At 40.0% G+C, this 17421-nt stretch overlaps 3 protein-coding genes across 6 annotated transcripts in view; 1 reads left to right on the top strand and 2 right to left on the bottom strand.

Moving 5' to 3' along the window:
* rbmx (RNA binding motif protein X-linked) overlaps window positions 1–816 on the bottom strand; it is a 6602-nt gene extending 5786 nt beyond the window's left edge. For 2 of the 3 annotated variants that reach the window (XR_004658256.1, XM_034883774.1), the window contains exons 1-2: window positions 488–814; window positions 242–367 (exon numbers count right to left, since the gene is read on the bottom strand). Coding sequence is in view for 2 of the 3 variants with exons in the window: in XM_034883774.1 (XP_034739665.1) it covers window positions 242–350 (109 nt within the window). In the remaining variant the exon portion in view is untranslated. Of the gene's footprint in view, window positions 1–241; window positions 368–487 lie in introns of all 3 variants that reach the window. The other variant, XM_034883775.1, reaches the window with a different exon arrangement.
* Window positions 817–1730: 914 nt separating this feature from the next.
* LOC117951825 (transmembrane 9 superfamily member 2) lies at window positions 1731–12471 on the top strand. 2 transcript variants are annotated; one of them, XM_034883768.1, is made up of 18 exons: window positions 1731–2051; window positions 2415–2482; window positions 2592–2685; window positions 3029–3156; window positions 3309–3438; window positions 4354–4481; window positions 4633–4747; window positions 4890–4969; window positions 5079–5184; window positions 5674–5724; window positions 6163–6295; window positions 6945–7064; window positions 7182–7239; window positions 7394–7553; window positions 7635–7786; window positions 7893–8004; window positions 8299–8470; window positions 11479–12471. In XM_034883768.1, the coding sequence occupies exons 1-18, from the start codon at window positions 1908–1910 to the stop codon at window positions 11544–11546; spliced, it is 2019 nt and encodes a 672-aa protein (XP_034739659.1). In that variant the 5' UTR covers window positions 1731–1907; the 3' UTR covers window positions 11547–12471. The 2 variants fall into 2 exon arrangements, with proteins under 2 accessions (XP_034739659.1, XP_034739660.1); XM_034883769.1 differs by lacking the exon at window positions 5674–5724.
* A 1936-nt stretch (window positions 12472–14407) lies between these two features.
* Window positions 14408–16995, bottom strand: gpr101 (G protein-coupled receptor 101). The gene has a single exon (XM_034883772.1). It carries the CDS (start codon window positions 16182–16184, stop codon window positions 14841–14843), a length of 1344 nt encoding a protein of 447 aa, XP_034739663.1. The 5' UTR covers window positions 16185–16995; the 3' UTR covers window positions 14408–14840.
* Window positions 16996–17421: the final 426 nt, after the last annotated feature.

Raw genomic sequence — 17421 nt, 5'->3', positions numbered from 1 at the left:
CCCCCCCCCCCCCCCCCTAAAAAAAAAAAAAGATTGTTAATAGGCAGACATTTAATGTGTTTATAATTCAAGTACAGTCAGGTAAAGTTAAAAGGCACACACACATCTAGTAACGTAAAAAATGCGAATCAGCATAAGCTGCTAATTTTTACAGATAACCCAAACAGCACTGCATTAACGTTAAACACGTTTAGCTACTAGTGTTTGTGAATAAAATAGCCAAAAGTAGTTAAGCTCACACCTTCAACAATCCTGCCATATTTGCTGAAGTACTGCTCCAGGGCCTTCTCGGTTGTCTCGGTGTTCAGTCCACCGATGAAGAGCTTTCCTGGTCGGTCTGCTTCTGCCATGCTACAAAATCCACCACCTGCAACAAAAGAAGGGAGGTGAATAGTCCTTAAAACATTTTACATTTGCAAACACAGGCATGCAACATTTTATTTGCCTTGGGTATAGCTACAGACATGGCAGTGCTGATTAACGTTACCTTGTTATCTGGTGAAAGTCTTGGGCGGTTGAATGCGCAAAATGGCGATAAGCGTGCCAGCTGTTTAAGCTAGCTAGCTAGTTACTTAGCTAACGTTAGTTAGCAAGTATTCGAGCGACTAACGGGGGACTCGAGCTTTACAAATGTTAACACTCTACTTAAAAAACATAAAAAAGCAATACTATTTTGTGGTTTGTAACACGTGTGCAAGCACGCACTCAACTGTGTTACCAGACTGCACTATAACGCGGTTTTGTATAAGCTAAAGCTAGTAGCGATGGGTGCGCAACGGGTTTTCTCTCCCTGATTCTTCTTCTCTTTCCTCTTCCTTCTTCTTCTTCTTTTCTGTTTCCGGCAGACCAGAACGCCCCAACAAGCAAGGCTGCCACCTAGCTAGAATTAAAAAAAACGCAAAATGAGGTGAACTTTTTGTAACAGCGTTGTGATAAAGCAATGGTTGATACTTCATTATACTTCTATAGAAAAGTTTGTGTAATAAGTAAAGTAACCTAGTACATCACAATTGTACTCATGGACATGCACTTATTACTTTCTACAAGGGTAGACAGATACTTACAGGGTGGATAAATCCTTTCCGGTTTTCTAGCTATTTAAAGAGAAACTTATAGAACAAATGCTTAATATCACTGTATCACAACCAAAGGAGTTAATTTATTGAACAGCTGCAGTGAAGAGATGAAACCATGTAGGCCTCCGACCATAGATATGGAACAATTGTTGAATGGGTGTAAGAAGGACTTGAAGTGATTGAATTGTGTACTGACTCTATTGGTCTTGGGGTTATGTCTAGTTTGTATGGGTTGGTAAAACATAGAGAAATATTGTTTCATGACGCGTTTCAAACTTATCTGCAGTGTAAAGCACAGAAACGTTATTGTTCGAAAAAGCAAACAAGGATGTTTATGGCGGATTCGATAAGCAACGTTGACTACTTCCACGGTGTCAAGTCGGTCAGAACCGACGTCCGAGTCTTTTCCTTTCAGCTTAAAACAATTGGCAACGTAGGGGTTGCTAAGATTAAAAATGTAGTCTTTTATAAGCATCGTTATACAAAACGTATCGTACATGGATGACATTGGGTGTACCACCAGCAGCTACAAATGTATAAACCCTACATACTTAACAGATTACTTATTATAATGCTTTATTTTGAAATTAAAGTCTTAAATTTCCGGTGCAATTCTTGTGGTTCATAGCTTTACGGAGCGGAACGTCACTGATGCTGGTTGAGCACGGTGAGCAAGTCGGACAGGTCAGCTTAGCTACCGCGTCCCGAGTAGAAAGACGTAGCTAGCTAACATTGTACAACTAGCAAACATTTCCTGACTCAGAAGAAGGAAAACTCTCCTTTGACGTAGCTAGGTATATAAACTCTTAGGAGAACAGTGTCCGCGATAAAATGAAGAGGCGGATACATTTTGGTTTTGTAACGTTGCTGGTTTATTCGCTAGTCTCGTATTTCAGTTCGTGCTCGGCATTTTATCTTCCGGGTTTAGCCCCAGTGAGTTTTTGTGGAGAAAGCGAAGGCGGTGAAGATTGCCAGGTATGTTTAATTCATGAGTCTCATATTCTTATGTAGTGGATTGGCTTAAGTAGATGGAATTGGCATCCTCATTTCAATTTGTTATTTTTCTAAATCTTGCTAGCTAGCCAACCCTCTCCTTAGGCCCCGGCTATCCCATGGAAACGTAGCACTGGCATACTATTCTATTGCATTGCTAATTGATTTTGCAGGCCAAGGGAGCATTTAAATAAACTATGTAAAGTGTAATCCAGCATAAGTATGATACTGTTAGCACATCAACTCTGATTCAAATAATGAACTATGGGAGAAAAGTCATACCTATCTTGACTGACCACCTTTATAATATAGACTATAAAACTAACTGTTTTTGCTTCTCAACAGACTGTGATTCAGCTGTTCGTCAATCGCTTGGACTCAGTAGAATCAGTCCTACCTTATGAGTATGATGTGTAAGTGGCGTTTCGTTTTACGTTGATGCTATTTATGTAATCTCTAGATAAATGTTTTCCAGCTCAATAACGTAGTCCCATTACATGTGACCATCTGTATGTGTTAAAGGTTTGACTTTTGCAAGGATGCCAAGGAAATCAGGCCGTCTGAGAATCTTGGACAGGTGCTGTTTGGCGAACGAATTGAGTCTTCACCATACAAGGTGGGTTTAAACAAGAGAATCTAAGCCTGCATGGCAATGGCATTTATGGGGTTTCTTTTGATAGATTTCATAGAAGTTTGTTTAAAGGTCCCATGACATGCTTCTTTTTGGATTCATATAGGCCTTAGTGGTCCTCTAATACTGTATCTGAAGTCTCTTTCCTGAAATTCAGCCTCGGTTCAGAATTACAGCCACTAGAGCCAGTCCCACAACTTCCTTAAGACGTGCCATATCTGTCTGTAGCTCATGAGGAGGAGATAGGTGGGGTTGTGGCCTTGCCCAAATACCTTCTATTCTATTAATTAATTAAAAATAACATTACTTTTATTTTCCTTTTTTACAGGTCAGCTTCAAACAAGATGTTAAATGCCAAGCGGTGTGCACAAAGACTTATAAGAAAGGCAACCGGGATGATGCAACTAAACTGGATTTTCTTAAGATGGGAATGCAGCTAAACTACCAGCACCACTGGTTTGTACACTTGACACTTCCATTATTTACTTGTAGGTTGTCTGTATTTAAGTGGCTTTTGTTTGAGAAATGTATAAGAGCAGTTGAGCAACAAACTCAAGCACCGATATTTATCAAGAAGTTTATTGTGATAAGCCAATTATTTTTTTCAGGATCATTGACAACATGCCGGTGACATGGTGCTATGATGTGGAAGATGGTCAGCAGTACTGCAACCCTGGCTTCCCCATTGGCTGCCTCGTTACCTCAGATGGCCGAGCTAAAGATGCTTGTGTTATCAATGTGAGTTTTTATTTGTGTCTCTGAACATGTAGTCCACTTCACGCTCTGGAGTATAAATCTCATCAGTCAAAAAATGCGTCATGAAGAGGAAAAAATCATATATAAGTTGCACTGGAATATAAATTGCCTTTATATAAAAATCGATTCCTCAAAATCCAAGACCAAGAACATACATTTAATCATGATAGGCAAGTTTTCAACTACACAATAACACACAGAACAGCTACCAAGGCGTGGAGACATGATAAGCTTTTCCCGGCAGCACGTTGTTAAAGCAGCCATCTGTGTACTTGTTCCTCCAGCTCTGGCCATCGAGCTTTCGGCCCGCGATAAGCATTCTTTGTTTTCTTCATAGCAGTAAGAGGAACCTTTTCGCCAGTCCCTTACAAGTTTCTCACTCACTCCAAACTTTCTTTCTGCTGCTGTTTGTGTTCAGTCTTTCTCAGTTGTGTTTAGCAGGAGCACATAGTTGTCACAAGCCTAGAGCGCCTTCTCTCGTCTGTAGACGGTAATGTTTTCATTAGGAATTAACATTTAAAAACATTAAATTAGCCAAACTATTTAAAAAAAATGCAATTTATAGTCCAGAGAATCTTGTACATTTTAGTGAGTATTTATAGAGTATATTTGATTATTGTGTAAGACTACAAATGTCTTTAATTTGTAATAAATTGACATTGAAAGTCTCAAACAGTATTTTATAATACTTACAGATACACTATGTAAGAGTCTTCCATATAATCATTGAAGCATGGTCACTAATGTAACCAAAAAGTCAGGTTATGCAGGTCTTTGAATAAAACAGTTACAGTATAGAAGACTGTCAAAAACATACAGGGGTTTGTTTAAAAATCGTACCGTTTGAATCTGAGTACTTGAAATATGATTATTGATTTGAAAAAAAAAAAATTCCAGTCGGAGTTCAACAAGAAGAACACCTTTTACGTCTTCAACCATGTGGACATCAAGATCACTTACCACAGTGGAGCATCAGAAGGGTGGAGAGGGGCTCGGCTGGTCACTGCTACTCTGGAGCCAAAGAGGTATTTATGATATGTAGCAGGTTGATAGGAAGTCAACATATTTTTGATTTAAGGCTAATCTACCAACTGAATTACAACTCGCAATTCAAAACCAACACTAGATTTATCAATAATCTAACATGAAAGATTTTATGTGTTTTGCGCACAACAGTATCAAACATGCAGATGAAAAAAAAACAAGTTGTGAAGGAGGCACCCCAATGGAGGTCCCTGGGGAGTTTAATGAGGATTTGTCGATAGTTTACACCTACTCTGTCACTTTTAAGGTAGGTATCCAAAATATATGACCAATTGTATTTTATGTTTTGATGTGTGTAACTAACAACACTTTCTATCTGACTATGAGAATGAGGAAAAGGAACATTTTTGTGTGATGTTTTTTGCAATAATTTGACTTCCTTTTTACAGGAAAACAATTCTATCAAGTGGGCATCTAGGTGGGACTACATCCTGGTCTCCATGCCTCACACCAACATCCAGTGGTTTAGGTATGAAGATCATTTTCACATTGTTAACCACAGAAACGGTCTCCCTGAAACTCGCCGTGTCTCCATGCCTGTTAGTTGATGCTCTGGTTTGTCTTGTGTGTTTGTCCAGCATCATGAACTCCTTGGTCATTGTCCTCTTCTTGTCTGGCATGGTTGCCATGATCATGCTGAGAACCTTGCACAAGGACATTGCCAGATACAACCAGGTGGACCAGGTAAAAAGCATGGTCAAACTCTCATCATTTGGAGCTGATCCTGATGTGAATATGAAGCAGCAGCATTCAAGTGAAGATTTCTTGAAGACGCTGTGGTTAAAAATAAACCAATAACATACTTTTTTACGGGGACAATTTTAATCTCATTAGATTTTCTCTTATTTGTGTACTGCAGGCAACATGTTGCCACCATGCAAATGAGCTATTCAAAGTAGATGATACCATTCCAGTGAAACCCTATACATTCAAGCTTACGGCTTTGAAGAGCATCCTTATTCCTTTTTTAACCCACATTGCATAATTGTATTAGATTTTAGCTGAAACATTTCAATGACAAAAATCTGAGGTAAGGGTTTTCACCTGGCGGTAAAACCTTGTCATCTTTATCACAGGTATGCGCGTAAGGCTTTAATTGTGCAATGTGAAATACCACCCAGCACACTGGGTACACAGTACCCAGAATTATAAATATTTTGTCACATTTCACAGGCAGACTTGATAATGCTTCCATCGACCAAGGAAAAATCCTCTATACCCTACGTAAGCTTATTGATAGCTGTTTGAAGAAAATCTTTTGTGGTAATTAAATCAGGTGTTTGGGTGTGTGATTGTAGCAAACCTAACTAGTGCATTAGGACAGGATGTAAAATGTGGTGTGAATATTGTTGTGCCACTTTCAAGACAGGTGGTCTAAAGCATTGACTAAAGGCTAATTTATACTTTGCCACAGAGACGGTTGGCAGGGCTTGCAGAAGTGCACACCTACTGATAAATTAGGCATGAGGAGTTTTTCACACTGCATTTTATGGCTTTTGGTTAACCCAGTTTTCTCTGTCACACCTTACTTTTCTTTGCTAAAAGGTGAGGTAGTGTTCACTGCTTGGTGGTGGGTTAACCTTTTAATCTTTATTATTTGCACATGGTAAGTACTTCCTTGATTTTGATTGTTGCTGTATTGCTTTCTTTCTTCCTCCCAAGGAGGACGCACAGGAGGAGTCAGGGTGGAAGCAGGTGCACGGGGATGTTTTCCGCCCCCCCAGGAAAGGCATGTTGCTGTCTGTGTTTCTCGGACAGGGCACCCAGATCTTCATCATGACCTTCATTACTCTCTGTAAGGACTATTTTACATTGCGCTGTAACATGCAATATTGATAATAGTTACACACCCTGAATTGGTTTTCTTTACATTCCCTCTGCCTTTGTGTTCACCACATTTAGTATTTCAAGTGATGCCAGTTTCAGATGTTTTTTTGCACACACATTTGTTAATTGCTATTTACAAATTATTGCAGTGATATAGTCAGTATTACACTTAAAGGCTGCCTCGTTGTTGTATTTGGTCAGTTTAGTTAAAATAAATGAATAAGAGTACATGGGAAAACTGAATTTAAATGCAAGGCATCATATGGAACTTAAGACAACCAGCTGAGTTTTAACTTTCATTATCTCCCCAAAACATACCTTATTTAATTCTCTTAGCATAGTTTTATTTTGCCATCATGGTAACTGACATCTTTACAGCGAGAGAGGCAGAACAATTCAGGTCAAAATCCTTCCACCAATGAAGTTTAGATCAAGGTTAAAGGCCCATTCAAGGCATCTACATTGTCAAGCCAGTTTTAGGTTTTGCTGTTGGTGTTCAGTGAGGAGTGGATAAGAATATCATTGTATTGTATCATACGTATTGATTTTCAGTCTTTAATTTGCAATGGTTATGCTATGTCTGAATGAGTGCACTGATGACTGTCTGTCCTCTGTAGTCCTGGCCTGTCTGGGTTTCTTGTCACCGGCCAACAGAGGGGCTCTCATGACATGTGCTGTGGTCCTCTGGGTTCTGCTGGGCACGCCTGCTGGCTATGTGTCTGCACGCCTTTACAAAAGTAGGAGTCCAGGGAACACTTTGCAGCAAAATTTCAACAAAATATTTTTGTTTGTTTTTGCAGTCAGTCTGATCTTTTTCATCTTGATATCTCATCTTTCTCTATTTCTGCTCTCAGCTTTCGGAGGTGAGAAGTGGAAGACAAACGTTTTGCTGACAGCACTCTTGTGCCCAGGGTAAGTTCACTTGCTAATTACATTTTCGTTAATTTGTCTCATTTTTGTACTCCATTTCTGCTAGAGCAAGATGTTACGCTGCATATGCTCTTACTTTGTCTTGCACACTCTCACAAGTATTATCATTGTCTGTCATCCAACTTTCTTCCCCTAGTATTGTGTTTGCAGACTTCTTCCTGATGAACCTGATCCTTTGGGTGGAGGGTTCCTCAGCAGCAATCCCCTTTGGCACTCTGGTGGCCATTTTGGCTCTGTGGTTTGGAATCTCTGTGCCCCTCACCTTCGTTGGTGCCTACTTTGGATTCAAGAAAGCTGTGAGTTTGGCCTCCGTGCGCGTGTGTGCGTGTGTGTGTGTGTGTGTGTGTTAATTTTTCTCTGTTTCTGCTCTTGTACAGGCAATTGAGCAACCAGTGCGAACAAACCAAATACCCCGTCAGATTCCTGAGCAGTCATTCTTTACTAAACCTATTCCTGGCATAGTAATGGGTGGTATCCTGCCCTTCGGGTGCATCTTCATCCAACTTTTCTTCATTCTCAATAGCATTTGGTAAGAAGAGAGGAATGCTGTCTTTTCTTATTGCTCTGGAAATTCGTTTTTCAAGTTGCACTCTTTACAGAAAGGAGGAGTCACACGTTGCCTCTGATTTATTTAGGTCTCATCAGATGTACTACATGTTCGGCTTCCTGTTCCTGGTTTTCATTATTCTACTCATCACATGCTCTGAGGCCACAGTTCTGCTCTGCTACTTTCATCTATGTGCAGAGGTACCTGAATTTTCAGAGAAATTTGTCTCATTTATCAATCGTGCGTCTGAAATAAATAAATTGTTTACTTCAACTTAAAAATAAATTCCGAGTAGGAGCAGATACTATAATGGTCATATCAAGTCCTACTAAAAATGCAAATATCTAAAGTGTCTTCCTCTAGAGCTTGCCTTTTGAATATATTAGTTATTTAGTTGCACAGCCCTGATGATTTCATGTCATGCTAATAATGTATTTGTATAAGGTAATTTCAGTTGACTTATCCTAACGTAATCTTTTGTAATGTTTGTCCAGGACTACCACTGGTGGTGGCGTTCCTTCCTGACCAGCGGCTTCACAGCAGTCTATCTGTTTGTCTACGCTGTGCATTACTTCTTCTCAAAGCTACAAATAATTGGAGCAGCCAGCACCATCCTCTACTTTGGATACACTATGATTATGGTCCTCATCTTTTTTCTCTTCACAGGTGAGGCTTTGAGATAACTGATATGTGAGCTCCTTAAGCAGCCACAACCATTTCCTGCTTGTCATGACACATTGCAATGATAAATAGATAGCATATAGTAATGTTTCTTTTATTGAAGAGCTCACATCATCTTCATACTTTATATACCAAACTTTATATACAGTTTTCACGTCCTAATTGTTTTATGACTAGAGAGTAAGCTCCAATAATTTATTGCATGACTGTCAGAAAGGTTTGTGTAGTTTGTAGGTGTGAATGCCATTGTTTACTCAGTGGTTCAACAGCGTTGTGTAGATTCAGGACCTCCCATCATGTTCTGATAACATGATGCACCAAGAAGCAGTGCACATTTTTTTTCTTCTCTCGTCATTTAGTCAAAGCAAATCCATGGCCTTTTTATTTTTATAATAGCATGTACGAGACACTGCGTCAGATGAAGTTGAGAACGCTTATTTGGATTGTCTTTTTTTTTTGTTGCCTCGGTGCCAACGTCGTCTCAGGAACTCCTATAAGGAATTTCTTCAAATTTGGCACAAACGTCCACTTGGACTCGAAGACGAACTGATTAGATTTTGGTGGTCAAAGTCACTGTGACCTCCCATAAGACATTGTTGGCCATGACTTAAGAATTTATAGCTAATTCTAACACATTTTCACCCAAATGTCTGGAATTCGATACCAAAAAAGCTACAGTTTTTCAGTAACTTCCTTACCCTTTGTAATAACAAAAAATGTGTTTCAGTTTTAAAAATAAGTCCAAACCTTTTTATCCTATTTACATTTTATTTATTTTAGAACATTTTGAAAAGTACATAAAATAAAACCCCTCGCTATCTCTCTCACATCCCTACAACCTCTAAACAATGCCTTTGTTTCAGAGAAAGTGTAACCACGCCGCGACTGCTTTTGGCTTGCCATTACATTGCAGCGAACGTTGTCTGCGTGGAGTTTTGAAAAGTGTAACCACAGGTGCAACCTCTTTACCGGCCTTTTATATGGCCTGACTCACTGTGACTTGAACAAGCTGCAGAGACGACGTAGTCTCGCTGCGTTTCCACCCCACCTTTGCCACACCTGTCACTTAACCGCAGCATTAAAACGAGTTCATACTGTGATGGTTAAACCTTGTAATTAATCCACGGTTCACGCGCATGCCGAACTGTGTAGGGGAATCCGTACAGATCACAGAAAAACTCTATTTTCAATGTCACTTTTTATTATATATAATTTTAAATGTATTTATCAATAGAAAGTTTATTTAAAAAATAAAAAAAATTACACTTCCTATTGTTTTTGTAACGCGAGGTATGGGTTAGGTCTGAAGGGACTTGCCGCTCGTATAGATCATGTGTGTGTGTTTGTGTGTGCGCGAAGCATCTACGTTTCGCCTATAAAGTACACTTAAATACTTTTTTTATTAAATTTAAATTAAATTCCTTCAGTCTTCACTACATATATTATGAGTCTGGACAGACTTGGTTGTTATCTGCAACATGACTGGTTGGCGGATGTGATAATTCTAGATCAAGTTAAATTAAAGGCAGAGAGACTGTTGGAAATTCCACTAGAATGATCCAAATCCCTCAGTGTCCAATCTAGTTTTGCAGACTTATTTGGGTCAATTTTACTGTGATTTGCTGTTTGACAAGCCAGAGCCTAGTTTTATCCTGGAGTTTCTTTTTTATGTTATCTTTTTCTGTTTATTAAAAGATACAGGCGCCACTTTTACTCTTTGCAATGGATGATTAAAAAAAAAGTTAATATGCACTCAGGATTCCTGACCACAGCTGTGATGTCAATTTCCCTGTTCTTTTTTTGAAGAAACTCTTTTGTGCAAGTGCGTTGGAAAATAAATCCCGCACTCTGCTCTTGCTATAACATCATCGTTTTATATTCAACTAACCTCCCTCCGGACCGTCATCAAGAGTATTTCAAATGACAAACACAACCACGCTGAAATAAATTTGCCCCTCCAATTCTGTTCTTGCACTTAAACTCCAGCCGTGTCATTAAGGTTGTGCAGATTTATGCACCACACACATTATCACAAAGCTAGGATGAACAGAACATTGTTACTGCTTTTGTCTCCACATAAAAAGAGACAACGATTTACACAGGTTGACATGGTAACAGCACTCTCCGGCCCTGTCCAGCTCTCATACACACCCACTCAGATGAGACTAGGGGTGGGTTCAGAAAAAAGGAGAATATATGGGACTAGATAACAGCCTAGTCTTTATGTCAGCCAGAATCATACTGCTCACCATGATGTCAGATGATGACATTTTCTCTGGTGTTGTACTGTCATTAGGCCAGATAAAAAGTTAGCCTGTAGCCCTGCTTGACACTATCTTAAGACAGAGCTGTAAGTAGCAAGGGGACAAGATGTCAGAAGATTATCACTACGAAATAATCCAAGGATTCAAGGAAAAGATGATCAGTTTCCCTCCTTGCTTCCAGTTTTGATTTAAATAATCCTAAACTCTCTCATTCCCCATTCTTAAGTTTGAATTTCCTTCTTTCTTTTTTTTTCCTCGTCCCAACTTTGATCACAATTTAATTTGGGTTTGGGCTGCTTGGCCCCTGTTGAGCAGGCAGATAGGACTTTATACCCCCTTGAATATATCCAGGATTTTGACCAATCTGGCTTCTCACTATTGGTGGAGTGTATGCTCTCTCCTTGACGAAGGAAGATGAAGTGCTGGTGTTGTTGCCGTCTTGTGGAGATTGCAGTCCCAACTGTCAAGTTATTTTTCAAACTTTAGTGGATAAAATTTGGTTTTGCTGCGAAGGCAAACTGGCGGTACTATTGGAAACTTTTTTTTTGTGTGCTTGTAAAGTACATTAATTTCAGGACCTTGTGGCCTTTTATTAATGTTGTGCTTTACTCATTTTTGTTTCCAGCAAAAGGTTAGGCAGCTAGTCACTCATGGGTGTTTTTAAGTTTGGGTTGTGTGTCTTTTTTTATATTTATCAAATCATTCCTATGACCTGTCTTTTCTCCTCAGGTACAATTGGCTTCTTCGCCTGTTTCTGGTTTGTAAATAAGATCTACAGTGTAGTCAAGGTGGACTAAAGGACTGACTCCTTCTTGTCGCAGTACTGGCCTCCTCGGGGCTGGCTGGGTGATAAAGTGGTCTGAATGGCCCTGAACTGAAACCATCACTTATCATAGAAAAGACCCGAAGAGCAGAGCCGTCCTCTTTTGTGCTTTAAACCTATGTTGCTATTGTTTTTTTTCTATATATATATATATAATTAATTAATTTTGTCTTCACTGTTGACCAGTAATATTTTGAGTGCCACCTTGAAAATCTGTGTGGGTTCCATTGATCTATCTAGCTGTCATAGTGAGTCTGTTTTGGTGGGTTTAACAAGAAATGCTAAAACGTTTTTTATTTTAATTTTCTAAAGAAAGTAAAATATTCCAATTTTTGTTCTATTCCTTCATGGCTAAATGTTTTGTTTTTCATTACCTGTATTGTAATGATGAAAAAATGTGTGTACATATACTGTATAGAGAGTGAGTGAGATAATTCTCCTTAAAGATTGTCACATTATTGAATCATCTGTAGGAATTTCTTTTTCTGTTCTTTTTTGTTTAAGGTGAAGAAGGGGCTATACATCCTTAAAAATCAGCCTGTATCATAGGTCAGAAATCATATAAAACATTGACATTACTATGATCCATGTCCATTTTCTTGTTTTTGATGGCTACATTTAAGTTGGCATAGAAACAAAAGGGTACACCTGGTTAAGAAGCACATCCGTATCATAAATGAATATGTTACAGCAACAGTCAGTTGCACATGAAGGATCCTAACGCAGTCCATGAATTAATTAACTAAGTGCATATGCACCGTTGAGAGGCACCCTTCTAGATATAGCAACAGTTTGCTGAAGTGTAACTACATAAAACACTGCTGCCTTTTGCTTTGAGCAGTGTGGAGTCATCACCCAAGGTGATAACATTTTTACAAATAAATGCAATTCATTCAAAATGAAGGCCACGTTTTTTTCTTTGAGCCCCTAAAATACATACATGAACATTTTACACACAAATAACCATGTTTATTACTTTTTATGTCAGGACTTAAGGCTATGGGATTCAGTTTTCAGCATGTTGACTATAATAGTCGTCTGTCAACAACTACATAAAGTTGTATAAGAATTTCCAGCTGACTGTCCATGGATTTCTTACATCTTTCAATTCTTTTTTTTGTTCTGACTTTAAAAAATGTAGAACTTTACATCAAATGGACGAAAATCTCAAATTGAGAATGTCCGGCTTTTGTTTAAATCTAATTTCATTTCTGGCAAGTATTTTTAAAAGTGCTACACATTCAAAAATATAACTGTCCTCATTTCATTCACAAATTTAATTAGTCTCACTTTGATTTCTGGAATTCCTTAACTCAAGCCTCACTCACTTGTTCTACTGAATGTTGTTTTGTGTCCAATGCAAGACTTGTCTACACAGACGTCCTGTGAGTTAGTGTTTTAAAGATCCTACTCCTTTCTAAAGCCAGGCATTGGCTGATGGGGTCAAGGAAGGAACCTGTGGTCAACTTAATCTCAAGGGTATGACATAAGAAGGGATGTGTCAAATTGAATATAAAATTGTACACATGCTACAATTAGTTCACCTTTATTCAAATACAGACAACTTGATGTTGGATAATGAAACCAAAAATAATACAAAAGCACAATAAAGATCACAGAAATATGTGTATATATGTTTTAAAGCACTTAAATGTTCTCCTATTAAATGATCAACTTTATTACATACTGTACTTTACCCATTTTGTCTTTTACTGAGCAACACTGACAAACTTATACAAGTTTGATTGTCATTTATAATACTGTAGTATAGATTTCTACATTAACCTTTTTAATAAACCAAGGCTCAAATCCACACCAGTCCAGTAAGGTCCCATAAATTGTGAATTGTTTCCAAGAAAACTATCATGGTCTAAAAATAACAACAATGATAATAATAATAACACACTGGGAGCCCTCTGGCTGGTGATGCACCTTGGACGTCCTTTGGCAACACATCTATCCAATCAACTCAATAGATTGCATTTCTCTTAAATTAGTCATTGTAAGCATATAACACTCACGTAAGTAATTATAGTCTTTAATCACACAGGGTTTTCAGGAGGTATCATTAAAAAATGTACATGTATTCAGTGGAATGTAAGAAACTGTTCACTCTGTCACATATGATCTTGCGGCATGCAGCCTAAGTTAAATCACAGGTCGAGTCCACTCGAGTCATTTGTTATCATACCCTGTTCTCTGTACAAAAATATTTTGCTTGTTCAAAGAAAGGCTGGCATTACAAAGGCAGCAAATACTGAGTCCAGATGTACAGTGGCGCACCCGGATAAGATGCAAAATTTCCACCTGGATTATGCTAGAGTTAAAAGAACAATGTGGCCGTCCCATCAGGAAGATGGATTTATCAAGTCTTGTGCGTTCTGTAACTGGCAGACATACCAAATCACTATTCTACTTAAAAGGTGCTTTGAGACTAAGAACAGTTACTTCTACAGTGACATGAACCACACACATGATTACTTGCTCCACAAGTTTCAAGAACAGAGATGGGCATTGTTCCGCATTGTTCTACAAGCACACCCTGAGTTCCTTGCAGGCAAAACTTGCTTGCACTAACACAAGGACTGTACCCTCAGGCAGGATCACAGAGGATGTACACACAAAAAGTTTAAAGGAGATATTGTACTTGTGCAGACACTGCAGATTAATGCCTTATCAAAGACATCTTTTTACCATGATTAAGGCAAAAGTGGTCAGAACACCAACCGCTTTGATCCAACAAAACAATTTCTTTTTCAACCCAGCAAGTCTAGTTAAAAAAAAAAAAAAGAAGAAGATTTAAAGACTTGCAGGCAAAGGTTTTCCTGGGTTTTCCTTTAGTTTGAATATTTTTAAATTTTAGATTTATTTGAATGCCCATTTGTTGTAACAGTAGCTAGTACAAAAAATTGCATACATATTTAATACTAACAGTGGTTTGAAGAGACAAAACATAATGCAACAAAAAACACAGCTGTGCACATTGAGACTTATCTGGTACTTGGTAACTCTTAAAACTGTAAAAGATTTGACCAAATGAAAATAAAATAAAGTCATTTTTTTCAAGAGATATTTTCAACCTCTAATTCATCATTCTTAGGCATATGACAAATTAGTTAAATATCCTTATGTTGTTGATCAACTAGGTAATACCACCATCCCTAATGCCAGCAACTTCAGAATGAATGACCCTGTTGTCAAGAAGGCATGTTAGCTTATGTGTGAACACACTGTACATGGTCTATAACTGATGAATACTCAAGGCAGTTTATGTGCTTTGCTTGCTGTGGACTGTGAGCTCCCTCTCAGAGCTGACGCTGGTAGAAGTGGTCTCTTTACGGCTGTCCCTTGACTTCCTCTCAAAAGTGGGAGAGGAAGATGTCGTGCACTCTTCCCAAGTCCGCAGAGGGAAGACTCGAGCAGTCAGGCTGGGCAGGTGAGGGTGGGCACCTAAACGTCCCTCTGTAGTTGTGAAGCAACTCTCCACTGCAGAGCTCTGGCTGGGGCGCCCCTGTTTGCAGAACAGCCCACAGAGCAGTGCGAGGAATTCCTTCCTCACACTGCGATGCATGTAACCATAAATGTACGGGTGGAGGCAACACTGCAAAAAGAAGAGCACAAGGGCAAGGGAGGACAGCCAGGGTGGTACAGCTGCTCTGGCACTCATTGATATAGTATTTAGTATGCTGTAAGGCCCCATGCTGATGATATATGAAGCCATAATCACAAAAACTACACGTGCTGCCTTGCAGTGGTAGCGGAAGCGTCTGTGCCTAACTCGAACAGGATACCCCCTGGCTGAATGGGGGCCTTCAGGTGAATTGGCTTGCCGGGGCTGGGGCTGCCTCTGGGGACTGCTAGGCCCCTGGAAGTCCTGTGGGCAGGGTTGGGTGTAGGATTGTGTCTGTATGGGGTGCACAAGTGCGTTTTGCCTCCGAGCTGCTCTGAACACCATCCAGTAACATCCAAGCATGATGAGCACAGGCAGCCAGAAGGAGAAGGTGGACACAACAGCAGAGTAGGACAGGCTAGAGGACCACACCACTGAGCACACGCTGTGATTGCGGTCAAAGTCAATTGCTCCCCAGCCGTAGAGGGGAGGCGTGCTCTGCAGGAAACTGAGCACCCAGGTGCAGATGATCAGGTTAGTGCCCAGGTGAGGGGTCATGCGGGTGGGATAGGACAGAGGATGTATGATGGCCAGGTAGCGATCCACAGAGACAACGATAATGGTATTGACCCCAGCAAAAGCAAAAAGGTGCATGAGCACCACCAAAGTCTGGCACAGTCGGGCATCCAGGGGCCACACACCTGGTAGGGTGGCGGCAATGGCAAAGGGCATGACTAATATGGTCTGGAGCAGGTCCGCCAAGAGGAGGTTGAGGACAAAGCGGTTGGCCACGTGAAGGAGCTGAGGCTTCCTCTGGAACACCAGCAGAACCACCACATTCCCAAACAAGGACACACATACAATGAGAGATATGAGCACCATCTTCACCACGCTGTTAACAGTGGAGGACCAGAACAGGTTTTGACTGGAACCGGGCTCCCAGGGAACATCAGTAAAATTTGTGCCCATGACGGACGCCACAGAGCTTGGCATTGTTTGCATGTGTGGCTTCACATCCAGCGACGTGTTGACATAAAGTCAACTTAGTCCCATCTTGATGAGAATGATGTCGGGAGAGAAATCCAGCTCAGGTTTGGTTTTCTCATGTGCAACAATGAGGTGCTCCTTCTTATTGCCAAATTCAACATGCCTGTCTCATCAGCCTATTCTCCCATGTAGCCTATCTCACCTAAACATGCCTCATCGTCCATTACATGTGAAAGCAGTCCAGAAGACTCATCCATGCATGGCCTGTAATGCTGGAGATGATCAAGTTTCTGTTCAACGTGATCAATGATAAAACCCTTCACCCACCGAACAGGCCCTATTCTTCTTGCAGCCCACATCTGCAGAGAGAAAAACTGAATTTGCCTAGCGACCATAGATGCCGGCGTATCAGCATCTGCTGGCAATGTCCTGACACTGGCAAATATCAGGAATTGCTAATCCTTAAATGATGTATAATACCTTGAAATGATCAGTGATGCGACGCTTAGCGCGATGATGTTCACTCCGCTGCGCTCTGTTTCCATCGTTTTGCTCCCATTTCAGCCTCAGCTCCAGTCAATGGCAGCGAGCTTTCACGGCTCAGCTAACATACGCTGCGTGTCTTCACCCAGCGGGGGTCTCTCATCCAGACGAGCATATCTTTCCTTCGCTGGTCCTTTCGGATTTCATGGCAGATCAAACATTTATTATTTTATCAGCTATGATTCCTCCTCAGCCGTATTAGGCTACTTACGGTCGGGTCTTGTCTCCGAGATGTCATAAAAAACCCAAGGACACCTGCGCTGAAATCTCCCCAGCTGGAGCTTGTCACCGACCCCCTCCCTTCCCTTTTTCCCTTTTGTTGTGAATTTGCAAGTGCGTTTCTCGATGCTGCCTGACACCTTTTTATACATGGTAACATGATACAACCGTTATCCCAATTTTTATATTGTTAAATAGGCAATGTTATTTTCTAATTAACGGATATTAAAACATCAACTGAGAGTTGAACATATCTAGATTGTTACATAGGCTATTATTTGTTTTTGTTTTTAAGCATAAAGTAACCTGGTCCTTTTTATATGGATCATATAGAAGTCAGTTCACAAAAAAATGTCTTAGTCTTAATCTATGGCTCCTTGCAATGACAAGCTTGATTTTCAATTTATATCCCAGCCAGTCACACAGATCTCCTTAGTAACATCAAGTGATTCAATCAGGTGGTTGATCTAAAAGGGAAAACACAGAGCAA

Source organism: Etheostoma cragini, chromosome 10 (assembly GCF_013103735.1).
Source record: "Etheostoma cragini isolate CJK2018 chromosome 10, CSU_Ecrag_1.0, whole genome shotgun sequence".
Taxonomy (NCBI): domain Eukaryota; kingdom Metazoa; phylum Chordata; class Actinopteri; order Perciformes; family Percidae; genus Etheostoma; species Etheostoma cragini.
The sequence above is the reverse complement of the archived record's forward strand: the minus strand, read 5'-3'. Positions and strand labels throughout refer to the sequence as shown.

Coding starts and splice junctions, on each gene's coding strand:
- LOC117951825 (XM_034883768.1), top strand. CDS start 1,908: ATGAAGAGGCGGATACATTTTGGTTTTGTAACGTTGCTGGTTTATTCG. Junction 6,296..6,944: donor CATGACCTTCATTACTCTCT/GTAAGGACTATT, acceptor TGTCCTCTGTAG/TCCTGGCCTGTCTGGGTTTC. Junction 7,554..7,634: donor ACTTTGGATTCAAGAAAGCT/GTGAGTTTGGCC, acceptor GCTCTTGTACAG/GCAATTGAGCAACCAGTGCG.
- gpr101 (XM_034883772.1), bottom strand. CDS start 16,184: ATGCAAACAATGCCAAGCTCTGTGGCGTCCGTCATGGGCACAAATTTT.